Source organism: Hemitrygon akajei, chromosome 21 (assembly GCF_048418815.1).
Source record: "Hemitrygon akajei chromosome 21, sHemAka1.3, whole genome shotgun sequence".
NCBI classification, from domain to species: Eukaryota; Metazoa; Chordata; class Chondrichthyes; order Myliobatiformes; family Dasyatidae; genus Hemitrygon; species Hemitrygon akajei.
In genome coordinates, this window is record NC_133144.1 from 45,458,785 (window position 1) to 45,477,414 (window position 18,630).

General features: G+C 39.7%; 1 protein-coding gene across 1 annotated transcript in view; it reads right to left on the bottom strand.

The window, feature by feature from the left end:
- Window positions 1-18,630, bottom strand: part of col13a1 (collagen, type XIII, alpha 1) — a 121,590-nt gene that overhangs the window by 78,020 nt on the left and 24,940 nt on the right. Inside the window, exons 6-12 of the mRNA XM_073025335.1 lie at window positions 14,289-14,324; window positions 11,573-11,599; window positions 10,387-10,413; window positions 9,459-9,485; window positions 6,913-6,939; window positions 1,306-1,332; window positions 237-263 (exon numbers count right to left, since the gene is read on the bottom strand). Of these exons, the coding sequence (XP_072881436.1) occupies window positions 237-263; window positions 1,306-1,332; window positions 6,913-6,939; window positions 9,459-9,485; window positions 10,387-10,413; window positions 11,573-11,599; window positions 14,289-14,324 (198 nt within the window). The remainder of the gene's footprint in view (window positions 1-236; window positions 264-1,305; window positions 1,333-6,912; window positions 6,940-9,458; window positions 9,486-10,386; window positions 10,414-11,572; window positions 11,600-14,288; window positions 14,325-18,630) is intronic.

Consider the following 18,630-nt stretch of genomic DNA (forward strand, 5'->3'; position numbering starts at 1 on the left):
CAAAAGTGAGCCAGACTGAGATATTAAGATAACCAGGATAACTTTAAATAAAGGTAAATGGTGTGAAAAATTATTAATTATATAATTGGACTGTTAAGAATGAAAAATGACAACATGATTATATTTTAGGATTATAACTTTGCGCTCAACCCCTCATGTAAAATACTGATTATGAATGTTGCTTTATACAGTACCCAGTCTAATGATGCAAACAAACTTTTAGACAGATTACTCACCGTGAGTGCTGAATCTCCACGTTGGCCCTAGGAAACGGAAGAGTAATCAGATTTGCAATATCAATACTTCATTTATATTGTACCTCTAGAGTATGGAAAAAGTTAGTGTTTTTACAAAGTATTACAATCCAAGAACGGGCTATTTGGTTCAATTGATTAACACTAGTATCTTTGCTCCATAAATAATGCTAGAATAAAGTTTAAACATCTTCTAACCTCAAACTTTAACTCTTTTCAAACACTATTTACCAGACACCACATAACATCACCAGTCATTATATGAAAAAATGTTTACAATCAGTGAAGATGCACAAAGTCATAGAGAGGTGCATCATGAAGGTCCCTCGGCCCACTGAGTCACTGTCAACCACTCACTTGTACCGGTTTAGTCGCTGCCTTTTGCTGAAGTGTGTGATACTTTTATCTTAATGATAGAGTCCATCAGAGTGATGACAGACTCTCAGATGGTGTTCGGCTAGCTTCACTGGGTTTGAGTAGAAGCAGCTCATTTTGGGCTAGGCAGGAAGTGGGTTTAATGTGCCAAAAGTTGTTTTTCACTTAAAAAATCACAAGAAATGTTGGATGGTTACTAAATGTAAAAATATCAATTATTAAATATTTATTATGCTTTCAACTTAAGATATGCAGGAGTTCTTCATCTAAGGCATTTGGAAATATTAACGTGTTAACCATCTAACATTTCAATAAGGGTGGAAGTCTTACATAATAGAACAGAAATGACAGATGGACAATGCCTTCCTGTAGATATGCAGCTCTGGGTGATATTTCTTAACTACGGGTTTTTATCATGAAAGTTCCCGACTGAAAGATTAACCAAAGGCAGCTGAATATTTTAAACAATGGAAACCATTTCAAAGTGTTATAGAATTGGGAGAGAAGCAAGCGTGTCTTTATATTTAAGTACATATACCATCAGCTGATCATTTACTGTCCCTCACCTCGCCTACAGCACTTGCACGAGGCTTCTACGTTTATATTCGTAGTCAGTTTTACATCTGAGCCCAGATTTGCAAACAAATAGTTTGAAATGTCGGTAAAGCAAGCTTACCTTGTCGCCCTTTGGACCTTGTGGACCCTGTACAGACAGAAATAGTGAGCTATATCCAAATGCTACCTTGCTGAGTCAAGAAAGTTTGGTTATGCATCATAACAGCTATGAAGCATGAAAGAACGATTAAGAGCATAAATGTATATTGTGGTGAAAGCATTTATTCTTTAGGCTTTATATATAGATTTTAACACAAAATACTGACAGTGACCCACGTTGAAACACAAAGCATAAAGCAAAACCTGAAGCAATTTTAACAGAGTGTAGACATTCCAATAATGTAACAAAGGGCATGTAAATGCATATTAATTCCAGTACATTCAGATTGTGTAAAATTCTTAAGAAGGTACAAAATATAGATTCGTAACAAGTTTTCTTTTCCATCATCCTTTTGGATGCAGGGACACTGAAGGTGATGAACAAAACCCTACGCAACATCTTTTAATGATCTGGTGGAGTTGTGCTGTGAATCTGTGCACGCTTCTATAATTCAAGCTTGGGTCTGCCCTCACTATGTTGCAGGATGCTGTCAAATAAAATGGGCGCAAGGTAACAGGTGTCACCTCTCACAAGAAAGGCTGGACGATCTAACAGGCAGTTCTACTTTCTTGATGTCAGCACAGATCATTGAGTGAAAATGTGAAATGCAAAAACAGATCAGCGTTTTCGGAATCCAGAAACACAACAAAGAGCACTGGATCTTGTTTAGGCACATGTTACGAGTGGGCTGTTCTTCGCCAGTCTTTGCAGCCACCTATTCAACTGATCATTTCCTCCCCCTTTCCCATCAATCCAAGATTCCTGCAACCCATAACACTGGGCCTCACAGCTCTCTCTATTTTCTCTCATTCCCTTTGATCCTTCAGCAGTGGTTCTTGGAAGAACATTTATTCTCCTGTAGTGTCACTTATTTCTCTCTCAGTCTTCTCTCTAGTAACTTAGCAGGCAGTAATTGACTATCTTATTCATCATGTTTAAAAGAAATTTGATCCCTCAGGCAGCTGTACCAGCCTTCAGAAATAAAGTGAAAAATACATAATATTAGATAGAATAGTAATTCTGACCTGGCATTATAAAAAAACAAACCAAAAAAACTCAAAATGATGTCCTCAAGGGCTACACAGCACATTTGAATTAGGCTTGAAGGTTCAATTTTCAACTCTTGCTATCAGGCATTCATACAATATATCTGCATGGCAATATTACGGCTGGAGATTGGACTTCCAATCAGCAGTCTTGCAATACACACAGAAACCAGACCAAAGTCAGCTTGTCTCTGCATTCTGTGTATCCCTGTGCAAAACCTTTGATGATTCACACACTCCAGGTAGATTGAGATTCATCCATAAATATTGAACATGATTGGCAGACACTTCACACTTCAGAAACTGCCTGAGGTGTATTTTTGATCAGTTTTCAATGCAGCATCGGAATTGCCACTTTTAGAGTTTGATATTTTCAGGAAATAATTTTGCAGCCTGTGAAAACCATTCCCATGGTCACTCTATAATGTTATGAGGACTCCTGGTCTGATTAAACTAGAGGTCGATTTGCTCACAAAGTGTACTCGTTTATGAGCTGTAGTTAGACCTCAGGCAGTGGGTTAATTTTGCATTCAATTCCTCTTGCAATAAACTTCACAGCACATTTAAAATACTTGATAAACTGTTTTGAGATGTCCTGAGGTTATGAAAAGAACTCGTGTAATATACTTTATTCCTTCTCTTGGTTACCAAGTTAACTTTGGTTATCCAGCAACCAATTTCACCAAGAGCATATGAACTGCCCATTTACGTCACTGATATTACTGGGATTTGCCTGGAAAACAAAGCAGCTCACCAAAATGTAATTCAAAGTGCAAATGCTTTGATCCTGCAGAGCAGATTTTAAATGCTAATATTCCAAAGAATCACGAACGCAAGAAAATTTCAAGAACAGTTTGTTTTTGAGTTGGAATTTACTGTAAAAATGTAAGAAAAAAAAGGAAAACAGCACTTTGGGAGAATGGTGAAGAGATGTTTAATGTCAAATGATGCATTAAAATCCGGTTTAATGCATTACTGTTCACGGCTCTGCTGCAGTTGAAATAAAGGAAGACTTCTTCCTGGGCACAAACCTCTATGAGGAATGACTGTGAAAGAGTCATCCTATTACTTTTAAACTGCCTGGCTTCAGAAAAACAGAAGTTAAAAATCAAACTTTTTAACACATCAAAAATGGGACAAGAAAACTTTTACCTTATGGAACAAACAAGGAGAATTACAGCTAGCATTCACTTAACAGTAATCTGTGCAATTTGTAGTGCAGTATACATTGCATTTGGCACCAGAGCAGAGGAATTGGCAGATGCAAGGAGATAAGGGTTCCTTTAGTTTGGAGTGTACAGCAATGAATTAAGGACCCAGAACTCGGACAGTAAAAAAATACACACAATAGCTTGACCGTTTCTCTGGACAATGTAGAAATGCCTGTGGCCATCACTGCACTGCAACCTGACTGATTCATTTTCAATTCTGAATTACAGTCACAGTGTCTATAAAAAGTATTCACCTCACCTCTGGAATTTTTCATGGTTTAATGTTTTACAAAATTAAATCACAGTGGACTTAATTTGGCATTTTGACACTGTTCAACAAAAAATCTCTTCCGTGTCAAAGTGAAAACAAATCTCTACAAACCGATCTAAATTAATTACAAATATAAAACAAAATAATTGATTGCATAAGTATTCACCCCCCCCCCCCCTTTTAAAGGATGCACCAAATCATCACCGGTGCAGCCAACTGGTTTTAGAAGTCACATAATTAGTTATGTGCAGATCTGTTTTTGGAGACCTGTATGCAGTCAAAGTGTTTCAATTGATTATAGTAAAAATACACCTGTATCTGGAAGATCCAACTGCTGGTGAGTCAGTATCCTGGTTAAAACTACACCGTGAGGGCAAAAGAACACTCCAAGCAACTCTGTGAAAAAGTTCTTTAAAAGCACAAGTCAGGAGATGGATACAAGATAATTTCTAAGTCTTTGAATATCCCTTGGAGTACAGTTAAGTCAGTCATCAAGAAATGAAAAGAATATGGCACAGCTGTAAATCTACTTAGAGCAGGTTATTCTCAAAAGCTGAGTGACCATGCAGGAACACACCATCCCCACCATGAAGCATGGTGGTGGCTGCATCGTGCTGTGGGGATGCTTCACTGCAGCAGGCCCTGGAAAGCTTGCGAAGGTAGAGGGTAAAATGAATGCAGCAAAATGCAGGGAAATCCTGGAGGAAAACCTGATGCAGTCTGCAAAAGAACTGCGAGTTGGGAGAGTATTTGTTTTCAGCAAGACCAATGATCCAAAGCATAAAGCCAAACCTACACAGAAATGGCTTAAAAACAACAAAGTTAATATCCTGGAGTGGCCAAGTTCAAGTCAAGTCAAGTCATTTTTTATTGTCATTTCAACCATAACTGCTGGTACAGTACACAGTAAAAATGAGAGAACATTTTGCAGGACCATGGTGCTACATGAAACAGTACAAAAACTACACTGAACTATGTAAAAACAACACAGAAAAAAAACTACACTAGACTACAGACCTACCCAGGACTGCATAAAGTGCACAAAACAGTGCAGGCATTACAATAAATAATAAACAAGACAATAGGCACAGTGGAGGGCAGTAAGTTGGTGTCAGCCCAGGCTTCGGGTATTGAGGAGTCTCATGGCTTGGGGGAAGAAACTGTTACATAGTCTGGTCGTGAGAGCCCGAATGCTTCGGTGCCTTTTCCCAGATGGCAGGAAGGAGAAGAGTTTGTATGAGGGGTGCGTGGGGTCCTTCATAATGCTGTTTGCTTTGCGGATGCAGCATGTAGAGTAAATGTCTGTAATGGCAGGAAGAGAGACCCCGATGATCTTTTCAGCTGACCTCACTATCCAGTGCAGGGTCTTGCAATCTGAGACGGTGCAATTTCCAAACCAGGCAGTGATGCAGTTGCTCAGGACGCTCTCAATACAACCCCTGTAGAATGTGATGAGGATGGGGTGTGGGAGATGGACTTTCCTCAGCTTTCGTAGAAAGTAGAGACGTTGCTGGGCTTTCTTTGCTATGGAGCTGGAGGGACCAGGTGCGATTCTCCGCCAGCTGAACCCCAAGAAATATGGTGCTCTTAACGATCTCTACGGAGGAGCCGTCGATGTTCAACAGGGGGTGGTCGCTCCGTGCCCTCCTGAAGTCAACAACCATCTCTTTTGTTTTGTTCACATTAAGAGACAGGTTGTTGGCTCTGCACCAGTCCGTTAGGGGCTGCACCTCCTCTCTGTATGCTGACTCAATTTTCTTGCTGATGAGATCCACCTCGGTCATGTCATCAGCGAACATGATGATGTGGTTCGAGCTGTGTGTTGCAGCACAGTTACAGGTCAGCAGAGTGAACAGCAGTGGACTGAGCACACAACCCTGGGGAGCCCTCGTGCTCAGTGTGATGGTGTTGGAGATGCTGCCTCCAATCCGGACTGACTGAGGTCTCCCAGTCAGGACGTCTAGTATCCAGTTGCAGAGGGAGGTGTTCAGGCCCAATAGGCTCAGCTTTCCAATCAGTTTCTGAGGGATGATTGTGTTGAATGCTAAACGGAAGTCTACGAGCAGCATTCCAATGTACGTGTCTTTTTTGTCCAGGTGAAGGGTGACGGCAATGGCGTTGTCTGTTGAACGGTTGGGACGGTACGTGAACTGCAGGGGGTCCAGTGAGGGGGGCAGCAGGGTCTTGATGTGCCTCATGACGAGCCTCTCGAAACACTTCATGATGATGGATGTGAGTGCAACGGGACGGTAGTCATTTAGGCGGGACACTGAAGACTTCTTTGGCACGGGGACGATGGTGGCAGCCTTGAAGCACGTTGGAACGATGGCGCTGCTCAGGGAGATGTTGAAGATGTCAGTGAGAATATCTGCCAGCTGGTCTGCACATCCTCTGAGCACTCTACCAGGAGTATTGGCTGGTCCAGCAGCCTTCTGTGGGTTGACTCTGCACAGTCAGAGTCCAGACCTCAATCCAATTCAGAGTTTGTGGCTGAACTTGAAAAGGGTGGTTCACTCACGATCCTCATGCAAACTGACAGAGCTTGAGCACTTTTGTAAAAAAGAATGGGGAAAATTGCAGAGTCCAGATATGCAAAGCTGATAGAGAGCTGTCCACACAGAGTCAAGGCTGTACCTGCTGCCAAAGGTCCATCTACTAAATACTGACTTGAAGGGGGTGAATATTTACGCAATCAATTATTTCTGTTTTATATATGTAATTGATTTAGGTCACTTTATAGAAATTTGTTTACACTTTGACATGAAAGTGTCAAAAAAAGGCATATTAAATCCACTGTGATTCAATGCTGTAAAACATAAAACATGAAAACTTCTGGGGGGGCGCAAATTCTTTTCAAAGGCACTGTACATGCAAGAGTGGTTGAATTAGTTGCATTTTTCTCATACTCTTTCAACATGCCCTTCATAATCTGAATTACTGTCTGTGAGAACCTACCATTTTAGCTCATGAATCAATGCAGCATTGCTCCAATTAAAAACTTTAGTCTTTAATATGCATTTAATTCAGAATTGCAACTTACCTTTTCTCCTTTAAGACCACAGTCCCCCTTTGGAAAGCAATAAAATAATTGCATAATATTAGGGTGTGCGAAAGAAACAACAAAGAACAGATGGCACGCTTAGCCCCCATGCCTAATCCAACATTCAGTAAGATTGCAGTTAGACTGTGATATAATTTCCTAAACCTATATTTTACCTATGCAGTAATACTTAGCATTACTAACAATAAAAACATAAATAATTTTGCAGCATCAAGTGCTGTTTATGGAACAGTTGTAGGTAAAAAAAAATGCTCTAATTATTCTTTTTGATTAAATCTTCTGGTCTCCCTACTTGAGGAAGGATATATTGGCTTTGGAGGCATTGCAGAGGAGGTTCACCAGGTTGATTCCACAGATGAAGGGGTTAACCAATGAGAGATTGAGTCGCCTGGGACTACACTCTCTGGAACACTGTGTGTCAGACAGAGCGGTCAGCAGCACTGGGGCTCCACAGGGGACTGTCCTGTCTCCCTTTCTCTTCACCATCTACACCTCGGACTTCAACTACAACACAGATTCTTGCCATCTTCAGAAGTTTTCTGATGACTCTGCCATAGTTGGATGCATCAGCAAGGGAGATGAGGCTGAGTACAGGGCTACGGTGGAAAACTTTGTCACATGGTGCGAGCAGGATCATCTGCAGCTTAATGTGAAAAAGACTAAGGAGCTGGTGGTGGACCTGAGGAGGGCTAAGGCACCGGTGACCCCTGTTTCCATCTAAGGGGTCAGTGTGGACATGGTGGAGGATTACAAATACCTGGGGATACAAATGGACAATAAACTGGACTGGTCAAAGAACACTGTGGCTGTCTACAAGAAGGGTCAGAGCTGTCTCTATTTCCTGAGGAGACTGAGGTCCTTTAACATTTGCCGGACGATGCTGAGGATGTTCTACGAGGCTGTGGTGGCCAGTGCTATCATGTTTGCTGTTGTGTGCTGGGGCAGCAGGCTGAGGGTAGCAGACACCAACAGAATCAACAAACTTATTCGTAAGGCCAGTGATGTTGTGGGGGTGGAACTGGACTCTCTGACGGTGGTGTCTGAAAAGAGGATGCTGTCCAAGTTGTGTGCCATCTTGGACAATGACTCCTATCCACTCCATAATGTACTGGTTAGGCACAGGAGTACATTCAGCCAGAGACTCATTCCACCGAGATGTAACACTGAGCGTCACAGGAAGTCATTCCTACTTGTGGCCATTAAACTTTACAACTCCTCCCTCAGAGTGTCAGACACCCTGAGCCAATAGGCTGGTCCTGGACTTATTTCCACTTGGCATAATTAACATATTATTATTTAATTATTTATGGTTTTATATTGCTATATTTCTTCACTATTCTTGGTTGGTGCGGCTGTAACGAAACCCAATTTCCCTTGGGATCAATAAAGTAGGTCTGTCTGTCTGTCGGAATTCAGAAGAACGAGAGGGGATCTTATAGGAACATTGAAGTGTTTGAAAGGGATAGATAAGATAGAAGCAGAAAGTTGTTTCCATTGGTAGGTGAGAATAGAACTAGGGGACATTGCCTCCAGATTCAGGGGAGAAGATTTAGGACGGAGATGAGGAGAAACGGTTTTTCCCAGAGAGTGGTGAATCTGTGGAATTCTCTGCCCAGAGAAGCAGTTGAGGCTTCCTCACTAAATAAATTTAAGATACTGTTAGATCGATTTTTATATAGTAGGGGAATTAAGGGTTATGGGGAAAAGGCAGGTAAATAGAGCTGAGTTTACGGACAGATCAGCCACAATCTTCTTGAATGGTGGGGCAGGCTTGATGGGCCAGATGGCCTACTCCTGCTCCTATTTCTTATGTTCTTATGTTGATGTTCTTAAATGCAACTATCAATGATATTTTAATGATTTCTGGACATAGACTCTCACATTGCTTGGGGGCACCTTCTAGTTTACCACCTTTTCTCTATTCTATCCTTTTTTTTAGGTCCAAAGTCACATTTGTAATGCTGAAATCAAGCCTTTTCATTTAGAGTCTGAATATGGGTGAAGAGAGGAAGTGTTTCTGACACAGAAGGTAATAGTTAAATAATGCATCGAGCTACTCTCTGGGAGAATTATATTGGTCTTGGAGGAAATGCTGTTAGATTTATTTATTTGCATAATCTATTGACAACTCTTTGTGATTCAATACTTCCATTAATTTTCATACAATAACACTTTTACTTGACCACAGATAGGTGGCTTTTTATCCTGTCATGTGAACCACTTAGAACTGTGATGAACAATTTTAGCCCCAATCTTTGTTATATCCTGCCAATTTCAGAACCTGATTATTACCTTTACTCTCTGCCTCCTCTTATTTAAGTAATTTCCTAACCAAGTCAATAAACTGTGTTCGGTTCCATGAGTTTCTATTTTAGTTAACATTATCTCACAATGTCTTCTGGAAGTGTGTGAAAATAACATCCATAATCTATTTCAGTTACTGCTTCAACATTTCTGATGCAGTGATTTCTCACAGGCATTTTTAAAACAGATTTTGTATTTTCTATTACGGCAGATGAGCTCACCTTTTCACCTTTAGGACCAGGCAAGCCCTGTGTAAAAATAAAATCAAGTTAGAACTTGAATGAAGTATGTTGTGGATTGTGAAGTTGTCTCCCTTTAAAATATAAGGTGCCTTCAGCATCTTGCAGAGCATTGTCACACAGTTGTGCAGAAATACATTTATTTATGCAATACAGTGCAGAATAGGCCCTTATGGACCTTTGAGCCACACCGCACAGCAACCCTAATTTAACCCTAGCCTAATCACGGGCCAATTCACCAATTAACCTACCAACTGGTACGTCTTTGGACTGTGCAAGAAAACCGGAGCACCTGACCCCAAAATGAATAATCAGATCAGCAAACACTGAAGACTTATTTTTTATTCAGTGCAATATTTGGTTGGAAATGCTGTATATAAGTTTTACAACTAAACATTATGAGACATAAAATCCTGTTTCAAAGACTCCAAAAATTTTTGAACCATTTTCCAAGAAGATTTGATAATAGTGACAGCTGTCAATAAGTATTTCAACCCTTCACTATTACAGCTGATAAAATTTAACTTGCTGGGAATTCATAGCAGGGGGTCTGGAGTGTACTTTGGAATAGCAACCAAAATTTCTGTTGTTTCATATTACATACCACGTTCAAGGCTTAATTTGTGATTTCCATCTCCCCAACTTGAAGCCAGATCACAAGTGTTGATTAGCAAAATATAATCTAGTGTTTAATTGCTTACACATGCTCAAAAATGTTTGTGTATCTCCTTGCAAGCATGTAGTTTTTCCATATCAATATGCCCATGCCTGTAAATTTGTAGTGGGTGCACAATACACAATGAACAACCCTAACAGAGTCCAAATAGAAAGACATAATCGACTTTAACTTGGACGCTTATTCCCAATGCAATGTTTTAAAGAAGCATGCTTTGATTTTGACAACACTTACTGCATCACCCTTAGGTCCAGCTTTTCCCTGAAATGACAGGAACAAAATATTAAGCTCCAAGACCTATGTCAAAAAAGGTAGCAAATTTATTTAAATTTTCCAACATGCTTTCCTATGTATTGTGAAATTGGGTTAAAATCTTCAAGAGATGATGTATAACCCATGTCCATGTTTGTGCTACTTTGTTTAAATCAGATATTGACTGCTCTTGGAGTATTCTCATAAGAAGCTACAGCTCCATCATAAGAAGCACGCGTCTCCGCACCATTGAGGACATCTTCAAAAAGCGATGCCGCAAGAAGGCAGCATCCATCATTATGGATCCCCTTCTCATTACTACCACCAGGGAGGGGGTACAGGAGGTGAATATGCACACTCTACAATTTAGGAACAGCTTCTTCCCCTCCGCCATTGGATTTCTGAACGGTTCATGAACCCATGAACACTACCTCACTATTCCTCTCTTTCCACTAATTATTTGTCCAATTTTTACTCTAATTTATAGTAATTTGTTATGCATGCACTGTACTGCTGGTACAAAACAACAGATCTCACGACTGTTGCCAGCGACAACAAACTTGTGGACTGGAAACAGTACCTTCATGAAATTGAAACTTGATCACTGCACCAGAAGATACAATTGACCAGGTGGTCTATATTGCCTGAATCTGTTAGCTTGGCTAGTTTGCTAACTGTACACGCAGCTTTGGCTTTGCCAGATGATGCTCGGTGCTCAGATCGTAGTGTTAATTGATGAGGTGTTAGATGCTAAGAGCCTCCCAAAATAAAATCTCACGGAGTTGACCAAGAGTAAATCGGGCGACTAATATATCTACTGATACCTGGGAAATCAGCCACAAAGCTTGAACCACACTGAAGTTACAACAACCCCTGCCCCGGGGCCATTAGTGATATACAACAAATTCAGGCTTTGTCAGTGATACCCATACATTGTGAAGGAGTAAAAAAGGATTCCTGTGAATATTACTGCCTGATTCGCTTTGTTCTAAGAAGAAAACTACTCTCTTGACACTCTGATGTGGCCAAGTAATCCAACATTGTGAAAACAAAGGAAAATGAATAAATATTGAGGTACAAGCACACACAGAGATATTGGTACTGAATGTAGAGAATGCAGTGATATAATATTATAACAGTATGTAGAAAATTGATATGGCATACTTACTGATTTACCATCCAACCCTATAGGGCCCTTTAAAATAAATTAAACACTGATGAATACAAATACAAACATAAGCTGTAGCAGAAAATTAAATTCAAGGCAATCGGTTTTCTGCGCCCCACCCCCAAGACATTTGTACATGATAATGAATCCATTAGTTGAATGAAAAACTCAGCAGTGGAACAGTTAGTACACAAACACAGAAGCAGAAAAGATGCTCTTTCCCAGTCTTGTTTTAGTCACCAGTAGTTTGTTAAGATGCAGTTTTTAGCTGGCTCCCATCAGCTGGTAGTGAAGTGTGTAAAGCACGCTCAAACCTGGTCAGTTTTATCGTTTCAACATGTTCACCAAAAGGGGGAAAAAAAGACAAACGGAAGCAGCTTGGCAAATTGAACACAACGCAGCTGGCAAGAAATCAATGTGTTAAATGGTAAATCATTTCTGACAATATTAACTGTTAAAAGGTATTTTTTTCCAGTTTGGTGCAAGCCCCAGCACTCAACATCTGGCCATTTAATAGTTTACTGAAGGTGTGAGTAAATTAAAGGCACAGGAGCAAACATTTAGAACGCTGTTGAATTTCACATGGATAATTCTAAATCAATACTAATTACGGCACTTTGGAATGTCTGGACTTTCCTTCAATGCATGGATTATGTTCAAATAAGAACAAAGGTGTGCAAAGTATCTTTGTACTGAAGCTGAATTTGCAGTCTCCTAAGCCTTGAAAGATATTGAATTCCAAACCTCATTACTTCCCTACTAATTCCCTTGCTTACACTCTGTGGCTTGTCTGTTGGATGCATGTTTGTGGCTTGGCAGTAGGGAATGCAGCTGAATCACGAGTCAAGTATATCCCCACCGCAGGCTTCATGTTTCACTGATATCTTGAGCTCAAGTGGCTAAGGCTTACAAAATCTGTTCCCTGCCATCGATGCAGCAAATTATTCATTATTAAAACAGTTCTGCAAGGAACACGTAGTTTCCAAATCAACAACATGGTAAAAATAACCAAGTTCCCATCACTTCCTATTATTGGAAACTCAGCATTCCTAAAAACACTCATGGGAGAGTAATCAAAGGTTCACACAGAACTGAAGGGAAATGACTGAACAGCAGGAGACCAGAGATCTGTTCTTTACTACTTTACTCATATAGAATTCAAAGGCTCAGAGTGATATTTACCTGAACATTGAGAAGAAATCCCAATCTCAGGATCATGGAACAGAGAAACAATTAACTTGCTTTATTTTTCATTGAACTCAGTTGCAAGCATTAATTTTAACTGCTAATCTATTTCATGATGAATTATTCTTACGTTACTTATTATTGATCTTTGACAATATTATCATTAACTAACTGTATTCCAAAAACCTTATTGCATTGCACTCTGCTCAGTAAAAGTGATAAGTGAGGACAAAAGATGTCCAGGCTCACATTTGCAAGTTTACATTTAAGTAGATGTTGCACAGGTCACAGCAATCCAAGTGAGTACTATTAGTTATATTTATAGAAAGTTTTCATGTGTCTGTTGAGACAACAGATTTAAATTTCATCCATTAAGGTCGAGTTCAAAAAGCTGAACCAGATTTCTAATGCATCCTTTAACACCATCAGTAAAAATAGAAAACTTGTTGTTCATCTCATTGTAATTTGCCAAGCCCCAGTGGCTACTGACTCTGATGATATGACAATAGTGACTGTGCAACAAACTAAGTCATCACATTGGGATATTTCTGAGGAAGGGGAAAAGCACACCTCTTTACCTCTGATTAATCATATTGTCAACCAAGCTCTGCCCCCCACTCCATTACCTCAGTCACTGCTCTGGACTGTAAGCACTTTAAACCATTTCTTATAATGCTGCTTACATTGTAAATAGATGCAGGTATTTATGCTCATCTTATTTCATATCTGTACTTTAACCTCTAAATTATTTTATATAATTCTTCATTCTTTAGAATTGTTGAATGTAGTTGTTTTTTGTTGCATGTTGTGCCAACACACCACAGCAAATTCCGAATATTGTACATGTAAATATATATGGCGTTCTAAATGTATGTGAATAGCTTATCCTTGAAAATAATTTCATTTTACAATTTAACCTGTTATATCTAAATGTACTTGAATGCACCAGAATTTTATAAATCCATTTTATTTTAGAATATACAACTGTGCAGGAACTGCAAACTAAACCCACCATCTTGCTGGAAACCCCAGTGGTTTTATGGAGGGCAGAGAGATGTAACTACAGTCCCTGAGATCTGCACTCACTTTGAGCCTCCTGCCCGTAGCTCTGATTCATCCCATGTATGATGAAGACTGGGCCATTTTGACAAGACTAAGTTACACCGCATGCATGTTCCAAGCGTCACAGGATTAATTAAGGACATTTTCTGCTGAGTTTTGGGCTGAGATGCGCAATGGAATGCATTAGAATGAAACCGAAAACTCACACAAACAGCCTTAGTATAATGAGCAGGCTGAGCTCAGGGTGAAGTGAAAGTTACAACCAAATTGTGCGACTTTACAACAGGCAGCATGTACAATGTAGGGACTTGTAAATCAAGGTGGGATAAAATACGCCATTAATTCCTTTCAGCATATTCATACATTCAGTTACACAAATTAATCAAGGTAATTTGGTTATCAGCAAGCTGTTAAATATTACTGAACAGGTGGATTTCTAAAGGAAAATGTCTCTCATGTGTCAACACACCGGATATCCGGGGAACCCTCTCGCTCCTGGTTGACCCTAAATTAAAAGAAAACACAATTGGGGGAAAAAGTTAATGAAAACCATCGCCTTCTTTTTACTGATCACTCGCATTCATTAAAGCAAAAGATAATGTTTTATTCTTTTAACCTGATTGCAATCCTTTTTCTTCTCATGAAAGCTTTTCTAAACAATTATCCTCATTAGCACATTAACCCACTCTTTTGAATTAAAATATAAGCAAAAATTAGTAAAAAACATAGAAATTGTCACAACAAGAGTATTACCAGGAACCATTTTGTGGATAACTGCTGTCAGTTCCATCAGTACATTAATATCAATGTTCTGTACAATGTAAATGTACCACAACTTCTCCTATGTCCAGATCTCACTTGGGAAGAAGAAAAGACTAACTATAGAGCTATTTCAATCATTTGAATCTTAGATACACAGGTATTGGAGCTGAAGCCTGAGCCTGCACAGTTTTATCTTGGAAATGAAGTTTTTTTTATTAAGAGAGGAAGTAGGACAGGGAGAATAAAGCACCAAATGACTTAGTACCGTTCGCTAATCATGAAATGATGTTGGTGCTTCTTGTATCTGTTTGCTACTTCAGACTTGTCTGGCAGACAAACCCAAGTGCCTGTACTGCTCTCAAAGTCAACGTATGGGTCAAGGCTCTCTCTGAAATTGTGCCTCACAATCCTCAGGGGCCAGAACTACATACCACTTTGTTGCTCGCCGTTGCATTACAGAAGGCAGCAAAGTGGGCAATCTGACAATTGCAACTTCCCATTCAGGCTTGGAAGGGGCATTTGGCCCAGTGATAAGCTCCCAAAAGTGCACATATTCCCAGAGGGCACTCGTACCCTTACAGAGTCTTCCGACAATTTGTTACGGTAAGAACCCTTCACACAGGGAAGCTGCTTCCTAAGTGTGCAGTTTTTTTCTGCAGTCTGCACTTTTCTCTGTCCTTGGGGAGGTCTCAAACACCCCCACCCTTCCACACCCCTCCACCCATCACTGTGGCGTGTACCCGTTCATCGCCAACACTATCCAGTAGCTGAAATAAAGGGACTACATTGTCGCCTGACCCTTTAAGAGTCAGAGCAACTTCCTGAGGTCAGAGCTGTGAGGAAAGGTACTGTTAACGGGAGAAATATGATACCTACCTCCAGCTGTTTCTGAAAGAGGGTACTGTTAAATCAGGGAGCCTATCGGCATTGTCTTGGAACTGGTGCTAATTAATTTCACTGTTTTTTTGGAGTGTTGCAAAACAGTGATAGGAAGACGCTAATGGCAGAAAATGTGTTAGATGAATTGCTAGGCCTATACTCACTGCTTCAAACCAGAGGCCACAAATGTTAATAAAATATCTGGCAAACTATTCAGTGTAGACTCCATGGCAGGTGAGTAGGAGACAGCGTGGTATGGGAAAGAAATTGACATAACCCAGCAGAATCCAGTACTGAGAAGCACCCTTGTCTGAATCAAGAAGGTATAGCTTTTAAGTCCCACTCCAGAAGCATGAACGTATAATTACAACCTGATTTAAAATCTGTGACTATCTGTTTGCTCAGGTCAACAAAGACTCTGGCGACTTGTCCTATGTCAATTAAATCTCATTGAAGATTACATCTGCTATCGCACTCCTGCCTCTGGCTGCTTGCTGTGCCTAAGCTGGCAACCATTGTTTCCTACAACAGTGACAAAAGTTCTTCAATGGCTGTAAAATGCTTTGGGATATTCTATAAAAGGAGCTGGGAGGTGCAAGTTGGTCTCCGCTCAAGCAAGGCATCAGGCTGAAACACAATCTCACAGCAAGTAGGGCTCTAATCAGAAATAGAAGTGCTGGCTGACTTCCCCTGCCTAGCCCAGAGCACGAACGCCAATTGACCCATCCTGTCATCACTCCAGCTGAGCTCGGGTTAACTCAGCGCCACAGAGAGAAATCAAACCTCAGGCTTGGCTGGACTGAACTAGCTGAGCAATCAGAGAAGCTTGTAGGTCTTTATTGTGCAAAAGCTATTGATGTGAAATTGGTCACAGGCGTCAATATGACATTACGATTAAGACACAGTTTAATGATCTGGGCTACAGTTGTAGCATTACAACCTCATCATAATGAATTATAATATTCAATATTAGTTTAAAACCCTGTTTGCTACAACTGCTCAAATTTCTAACAAATTGAGAAACTGCGTTTAATATTAACTTTAAGATTCCAGTCTAACTGTTCTTTTCAGAGACATTAAATTATAAAATAAGATTTAAAGAAATTAAAGTGATTTTTCCAATTATGTCCTTTAATTGGAATTCTATATAACAGACACATTCCTCAAATGATTTAATCAGCTGAGCAGCTCATGGTCCAACCAATGCCTTCCTGCTACGACCAGAGTATTTGAAATCAACTTAACCTCATTCCATTTAAAGCTTCTGAGAAAAAGCAGACCAGTTGTCCTGTTATTTGTTTGTCATTTGTTAAATGCAAAACATGGGAGGGAGTAACTCATTCCCAAGCTGTTCCTCATTAGTAATGGTTTATCATGCCGCTTTTGATAGCTAACTAGAAAGCCAGATGGTTAAACTATGTTGTCACTTCGCTGTGGACTTGACTTAAGCTGACGCAAGAGTGAAAAGCACTGTAAATAAATCAATTCTTTATGGTATATTCGAACAGGAAATAACACATCGAAGAAACAAAATACTTTCCTATCATCTTTAAAAGGACGTTGCCTTTTCTGGCACATTGACATGTCCACTCTCAGCAGTTCCTATAAAGGACTGGCCATGGTTACCAAGCTTTGGAGGTAAGGAAATGCAACCAGAGATGGCTATAACCAGGCTTTTAATTGAAATATTGGGAAAGGCTTGCACTTGGCCACTGCTCTTTTGTGAAATGCATCTTCATCACATCAGTTATGAATCGTGAATTCTGCAGTTAATTGACAGAAATCTGAACAATATTCTTATTGTTGGACATACGCCTCTACCAAAGGAGGTTTAAGACGCTCCTTCCGTCTGCTAGCCTGCAGTTCACCCTAGGGCAAGGTGTAGCACCGGCTTAGCCCCCCGATCAGTGTCACGTGGAGCCACGGGAGCAGGTGGTGGATGGTTGTATGAGCAGGTGGTGCATACCACAAAGCCTGATTATGTGACCACTGGCGCCAGGCAGACAATCTCTGAAGAGGATTGATAATGGCTGGGGTCAACCGTTTTGTAAAGACACTGCCCAGAAGAAGGCAATGGCAAACCACTTCTGCAGAAAAATTTGCCAAGAACAATCATTGTCATGACCATGATCACCCATGTCATACGACATAGCACATAATGAACAAACAAAAGATTCTTATACCCTTTCATATATCTCTCAACCATTTTAACTATAGAAGAAGCCATTCAGCCCACTGAGTTTATGCTGGTTCTGAATATTCCCACCAGCGCAGCTCACCACTCATTTTTGAAAAATCTGATCTATCTTGGCAATTAAGCATTATAAAATAACAACAATGCTTTATGTTGATTGTTTTGGTAAAAATACTTATAACTTTTGAATTTTGTCCTCAATCAGTCCTTTATTTTCAAGATGTGTTGTTAAAGTAATTGCAACTTGACTATTTATTTATAGAAACCTCTTAAAAAATCACTACTATTTATTTATAGAAATCTCTTAAAAAATCATTATGATGATTCTTCAAATGTTTACTTTCATGTGTTATACTTCCTGTGTTGGTACCTAAGGTTAATTGAAAGGGAATTACAGCACAGTGAAGTGCAGATGGGGATTAGTGCAATCTGGCCCATGTTGCAATATACGTTTCATCGAAAATATTTCAGCCGCTGGGAACTTTACAATACAGAGGTGCTCTCTACAACACACCACCACTGGTAGCAGGAGCTAACCACATCACCGCAAATCTACATAGTCCCTCATTATTAGTGTGAACAAACAGACTCTAATAATGGAAATTTGATGAGGGTATGTATAGCTAGAAGTACATATCTATTGTACATATATGGACAATACAGTATATGCACAGATTTTCCACGTATGAATAATTGAAAGAGATTTAAATTATGGGGTTTCCATTAACTTACTTTGAAACAAATTCACTGAAGTATTTATGGCAGTGGTTTGTTTAATAAAAATGGCATTATTTGGAAATTTCAAGGAGCGTGTTATATTATATTCAACAGTTGAGCAGATGGTAGATGTAACATCAAATGTGAAAAGGTATAAACATAAAGCACTTTAATCCTCAATGGATTTATTTTAAATTTGACATTTTATAATTTTCTTTACTTTCTTTAGTTTCATGAGTTTGGATTGTTTGATGTGGTG